Source organism: Chinchilla lanigera, unplaced genomic scaffold (assembly GCF_000276665.1).
Source record: "Chinchilla lanigera isolate Chin_1 unplaced genomic scaffold, ChiLan1.0 scaffold00031, whole genome shotgun sequence".
NCBI lineage: Eukaryota > Metazoa > Chordata > Mammalia > Rodentia > Chinchillidae > Chinchilla > Chinchilla lanigera.
In genome coordinates, this window is record NW_004955432.1 from 12,532,609 (window position 1) to 12,539,498 (window position 6,890).

General features: G+C 36.7%; 1 protein-coding gene across 1 annotated transcript in view; it reads left to right on the forward strand.

The window, feature by feature from the left end:
- Nucleotides 1–6,890, forward strand: part of Dync1i1 (dynein, cytoplasmic 1, intermediate chain 1) — a gene marked incomplete at its 5' end in the record, with an annotated part of 273,910 nt that overhangs the window by 149,027 nt on the left and 117,993 nt on the right. The window contains 1 exon segment of the mRNA XM_013516078.1: nt 2,041–2,130. Within this exon segment, the coding sequence (XP_013371532.1) occupies nt 2,041–2,130 (90 nt within the window).

Below are 6,890 nucleotides of genomic sequence, written 5' to 3' on the forward strand. Positions count from 1 at the left end.
ATAGTTCTATTTATATTCTTTAGAAGCCACTTTGAAGATACCTAAGTATAGTAAAACAACTATTGGTAATCTCCTACCTCTTTTGTCTGTAACTCAATATTATTTGTGTTTTCCTGACAAACTATCTTGTAGATAACAATATGTAAAACAATAACCATTGATAATCTCCTACCACTTTGTCTGTAATTTGGTGAGCTCCCCCTATTATTATGTTATCTTTCTTTTACTCTTTAAAATAATAAAAAAAAATATTTTCAGTATGTTTGCAGGATGTAAGGATTACATTTATCATGGGGAGTTGGTACATGTACACCATGCATCTTAATTCTTTTTTTCACCCCCTACCCCTGCCAACCCTTCCTGCTCCTTCCCACTCCTGGTTCCCTTCCCATTTACAAACGCTCTATTTCTATTTTTTCTTCAATCCTTTTCCTTTCCATTTCTCTCCTTCCTCTCCCTCCTTCTCTTTCCATCTCTTGTTTCCCTCCCCATTTGAGAAAGATTGTCCTACCTTGTATTATCTTTTATTTTGTTCTTCACTTATATTTTGTTTTTTTCATATGTAAGAGAACCCATGTGGTACTTAAACTTGTATGTTGGATTTATTTCACTTAAAAATATAATTTACCATTATGGTCTCCAGGGCCATCCATTTACCTACAAATGCCTCGGGTTTATCCTTAGTGGCAGAGTAGCATTCCATTGTGCATTAAATGCCACATTTTCTTTATCCATTCATTTGCTGATGGGTGGATAGGCTGTTTCCAGAATTTAACTGTTTTAAATTGTGCTGCTATAAACATGGTTATACATGTATCACTGTCACATGATGACTTTTAACTCTTTCAGGAAGATACCTAGAAAGGGGATAGCTGGGTCAAATGGAATTTCTCTTTTTAGTTTTTGCAGAAACTCCACACTGATTTCCATCATGGCTGTACTAATTGACGCTCCCACCAAAACTGTAGAAGGGTTCCTTTTTTTCTGCAGCCTCACCAGTATCTGTTATTATTTGATTTCTTGATAATAGACATTCTTTCTGGAATAAGATAGTATCTCAGTGTTGTTTTTATTTGCATTTCTCTAATGGCCAGCAATATCGAATGCTTTTTCATGCATTTGTAAGTTTTGTTTTAAACTGTCATGGGAACCAGTGAAATCACCTGCCTATGGTAACTATAATACTGTATTCAAAAACTGTGGAAGAAAAGTTTTAATTTTGTACATCATTTTATTTTCTGAGTTGAATTTTCCTGTGACATCTTGGCTGTCTCCTAAGTCCCCCACACGGTGGCTGAAGATCTCAACTGCTCTAGAATAAAGGGGCCTCTGAGAAAGACAGGTGGAGGGAGGAGGGAGATGAGCATCCATTTGCCAAGGGCAGGAAGGGTACTGCAACATCTGGCCATGATAGCTCGCTGGGTCCATTCGTTAGTGCTCATTAAATTCACATTAATTCAAGAGCTTTCTGAATGTGTAAATGCCATTTGGGGCTGGTTGCTTTCTTCTAGACCAATGGCGCTGACTTTGTGGGTCTATCCCTGGTTGTTTACTTGCCCATGGCATTTGACCCGGGGTCAGACCTGTATTTAACCCTTTCCTGTGGGTCAAAAATAAATTAATTTGGTGAAAATTAAATTGGAAATGAGTCATCTGCACAGCAGGTGTTCTCGGTGGAAAAAGTGCTCCAGGTGGAAACATTTTGAGATCTGTTCCTGAGCCATCTCTGAAGAAGCCTCAGAGGTCAGGGAGGCCATTCCATGACATCCCACATGGCGAGGGCCTGGAGGGGGAATGCAGCAGGTGCCCGCTCTGTGCCATTTTCTCAGCAGCCTGAGAAGACTTTCAAAGAGGCCCCTTTTGGAGATAATTTATTCATGTATTCATGAACATTTTTCCTGGGCATTCATTGCAGACTGATTTACTTAGAAGTTGCCCTAAATGATTGGAACTTTACCCTTTACCCTTACCTCCCACCATCAACCAAAGACTTTGATTTGAAGAAAGAAAACATTCCATTTTTGTCTTTCTTTTCTCTAGAGGATGAAGAAGATGAAGAAATGGTGGAACCCAAAATTGGCAACGATTCAGAACCGGAAAATCAAGACAAAAAACAGGAAGTGAAGGAAGGTACGATGTAGGAGATAAATGAATTATCCTATTGTTTTGTTTCCTTTACCAGTATAAGAGATGATAGAGGTAAATAAATTTATACCCCCAGGATGGACAGTTTTTGTGATTATTTAGTACATTACACTTAGCAACACAAACTACTCTTTAAATTTATTTCTTGATTGATAGCAGCAAATGAAATGGAAACCATCTGCAATTACACTCACCATCCAAGTAACATTATTAAGAAGTAGTGATAAAATAAGAAATATTATTAATTATCATGTTGTGTAGTTCACTCATATTCCCCATGATAATATAAAGAAAGGGAACAGGTGATTATTTTATCAATAGATTAGGAAGTTGTTTTCATGTATGTTACATAGAAGTATTGAAAGTGATCCTCACCACTAACTGTAACATTAAAAATTTTCCTCCTTTGTCCATAAGAAGAGGAACAACCTTTTACATATTCCAGTGATAACAGTAGCTAACTCTTACGAAAGGCTTATGGATATACCTGTCTCCTAAGGACTCTACAAATATTATCTACTCCTCAGAACATCTTTTTGAAACATACACTATTATTAACTCTGTTTTATAGGTAGAGAACCAGGAAGACAAAGGTTTAAAACTTACCCAAGGGGACATAATTTATAAGCATGAGGCAAGATTTATGGTTGACTACAGACCCTGTACATTCCATAATTATATATTCATAACATTTACTTACAAATCTAATTCTTTATTTTGAGACTTTCAGCACAGGAGAGAATTTCCAAATTGTCATTTTTACTGAGAATTGGAGAGTATTACCAGAGAACAGGGTGTAGAGTAAAAAGGTTCTTCTACTTTTCCAACTGAATTTCTAAAGTAGCGATTAACATAACTCTAATTAGACTCTCATTTGATTTGTGAATTTTAAAGATGGCCATGGCAGTGTACAGCACATAGTAAGGCCTGGGGGCTTTTGTAGGAATCAGCGGGTATTGATCCTGCATCCTTACTTCAATCCCTTGTGCTCTCATGAGAGACATTTGTGTAGCCTGAATACTTGTTACTGATCACCTCCACTTTAACTTAGATTTTTGCATAGATCTCATATGTAGTTAAATGAGACAATTTTTTAATTGTTAAGAATTGCCACATATTTAGAATCATTTGAAGTTCTGCCAAAGTGTGTTTCATTTGTTTTGATTCTTTTTATGCAAGCTCAGTTACCTAAAAGCCATTGCAGGGTGGTAATAAAGTAGCTCTGGAGACAGACTGCCCAGGATCAAATCTTGGCTATGCTCCTTATGATCTGCGTGGTCTCTGCTGACGAACTCAGCTTACCTTTTCTTGATCTCAGTTTCCTCGTCTGGCAAGCAGAGGCAACACTTACCTCCCGAAGCTCTTTATAAAACTTGCAGTGGTTAGTATGGAATGTTATCACAGGTATTGCAAGAGAAAAAAAATAAGTCAGGATCTATGAAACTATGTTCTTTTTCCTTTTGTAAAATAGGCTTAAAACATACTGGGTGATATGGAACTGGGGTGGTTTCTGCGGTCTTGGCTCCCCCCAACTACCCCTAATTCCAGTACCTGTCTCCAAATTACCTTCCCTGGCAAAGCAAAGTAACCTCCTCCTCAAGCTTGGAGTGCAAGCACTCTTCAGTAGCAACTGTTACTCATACTTCATGGAACTGATTAAAGCCATGTTAAAAGTAAAAAAAAAAAAAAAAGATGTTTGAAAGAACATTTCCTGTTACTGCCTCACTGTGCTTTTTTTCCTCCATTAATGGCTTTTCTGCAAATTAGCACATAATGGGTTAAAAGCATGTTTATGTTGGCATCCAGCTATCTGGCTTTTTTTTTTTTTTTTTTAAGGAAGACAGTATTTTGCAAAGTTTTAAAAGAATCTCTAGCAGATATAATCGTGGCGCCATTCACAGGCCGGCATAGTAGTCAGGGCTGTGTCAGCAATTCCATTATGAACCCTGCGTTTCAGGGATTTATTACTTAGCCATAAAAATTTGCTCTGGGCTGGAACTTGACATACACGGTTTCAAACCAGGGAACACATTTTTGAGAAATCTGTTTGGCGCTTTTTTTTTTTCCTTTTTGGAATGAAAAGGGGGGGAAAGTGGTGAGGGAGAGATGGGGGAAATCAGTACTCACTAGCTTTGGACATTTTTGCTCTTGTGACATCAAAATGCATTAAACAGCAAAGAAATACAAGTTTGATTTATTAATGGTTTCACTTTTTATCCAGAATAGGTCAGGCAAAAAACCGGGAAGGATGTCTCAGGTTTTAATTAAAATTTAGGGAATTTCTGTATGTCCATGCCCCAGTGTCTTCCTATTAAGAGAGTCAAAACAGAACCCTAACTCTTGTAAATATAAATTAATTCATAAACCTCTTAGTAGCTCCAAAGAAGGAGCTTTGTGCATTAGTTCAGTTTAGCTGTTTATGAACTGGTTTTACTATCAAATTCCCTTTAGAGCTACTGTCCCAACTTAATCTGATGATTTTCCTGACTGAGTGGGTTCATTTATCTTTTAGGTAATCTCACGAAATACTTTTAAATATAACGTTTTATGTTGAAATTTAATCCCACATCACTGAAACAAGGCCTGCCATTTCTGCAGTAGGTATTTCTAAAATAACTTTCAATGTAAAATGAGGATATTAAAATATTCTGTTGAAATTGTGGATCTCATTACAAACTTCATGTTTTTATACAGGCAAAAATTCCAAGAACCCTACAAGCTAAAAGATAAATAGAAAATAGTAAGTAGGGTCAATTAAACAGAAATTGATTAAGTGCGTATTGGGTGAATAAGAAAACTCAAGAGAATACAGCAAGCAGGATAGAATCATCTTGAAAGGTGTACAGAAAGTATTTTCACATGTACAATTAACATAAATTAACATCTATACAATCAAAATAATTAAATGGGACTCAAATAAAATTTATATTAGGTTTTAATTTTGCACCGACTCATAGAACTGGTCTTCTAAAGTTTGAATTTTGTGAATCTGCTATGTTTCTTGCATCGTTATTCAAACTTCACTGGGTAAAGTTCGATAAATTTAAAAATTGTCTCATCATTGAGAGTATATGTAGGTCATATCCACATGTTCCAGTTTTCATAAAGAATCTTCTTAAGGCTCTGTTCCTATGAACACATTACTCCTTGCACAAATCAATGGATTTCACTGTGATCTTTCCATGCATGCATATCTCAAGCATTCATCAGGTCTCCCTACCCTTTCCCCACCCTCCTGCCTTTTCCCTGAACACTTTCCCAGATCCTAAGAGTCCCTCTTCTATGTTCAGGTGATCTTTGTTGTTTTGTTTTGTTTTTACTTTGTTTTTGTTTCTATGAGAAAAAATATGAAACGTGTCTTTTCACTTAGCATGATGTCTTTTAGTTTTATCAGCTGTCCTGCAAATGACAGGATTTCACTCTTAGTTATGACTGAATAGTGTTCCATGGTGCATATCGATCATTTCTTTACGCATTCATCTGCTAAGGGGCACCTAAGCAGATTCCATATCTTGGCTATGATGAATATCACCCAAATAAACATGTGCATGCAGGTATGACTTTCATAGGCTGACTTTACTTCCTTGGCATATATGCCCAGGAATAGTACAGCTAGATCATATGACAGTTCTACTTTTAGTTTTTTGAGTAGTAAAAGGCACTTAACATGCATGAAGTGTTATTGACTGTCAACTATTGGAAGAAATATTTTGTGTTGTGAAACCAACCAAACTAACCAAAAATCTACTACTATATTATTTTCTGCTAAACTTATAAGAAAAATAAAATACTATTGCCTCAGTTACTTTTTCATCACTGGGACACAGTACCTGATATTCATAACCTAAAGAAGGACAGATTTATTTTGGGCTCACAGTTTTAGACGTTTCAGTGGGTGGGCTCCAAGGCAGCAACAGCATGTGGAAGGGTCAGGGTGGGGGACAGAAACTCACAGAGGGTGAGGGGAGGAGCTGCAGAAGGAGACAAACCCTGCCAGTTCACACCCCTTCCCACCAGACCCTGCCTCTTCGCAGAATGTTAGCCCTGAACGCATCAGTGGATCCATTCACTGGTGAGGATAGTTCCCTGTAATCCAGTCACCTGCCGAAAACCCCACTTCTAAACACAGGAGACTTCTGAGGAACACTTTAAATCTAAACTGTAACCATTACCCATGCGTTTGTTTTGTTCTGGTGTGCCTTTTGCCCTTAAATCAGATCCTTTTTATTTTTTTTCTTTTTAAAAGTGATTAGCTTTTTTATTTTAAAGAGAATAATAAAAAAAGAACATTAACAGAATACCAACAATATAGACAAAAACAAAACAAAGCAAAAGCAATAAAAATGATACAGGGTTTCAGAGCAAAATGATAGGGATTCACAGTGGTTGTTGTATTACATGTTGTTATCTTCAATGAAGTTGCTCAGATTACCAGGTGTAAGAATGCAAGATTGATCAAACCATTAAAGAGAATAAAAAATAAAAACAACAAAAAAACATTAGAAACTACAGAGTTTCACTAGACAAGACAGTAGAAATTCACCCATGGTTGTTATATTGCACATCTTTGTCTTCAAATTAGTTGTTCAGATTACCAGATATAAGCATGCAAAATTGGTAAAAAGGAAAAAATTAGGTATTAACTGTTCCTTTCAGTAAACCATTGGACATCAGCAGTACAGTTATCCCAGCTATCCTTCTAGACACACACACTCACACGCACACACACACATACACAGATAGAT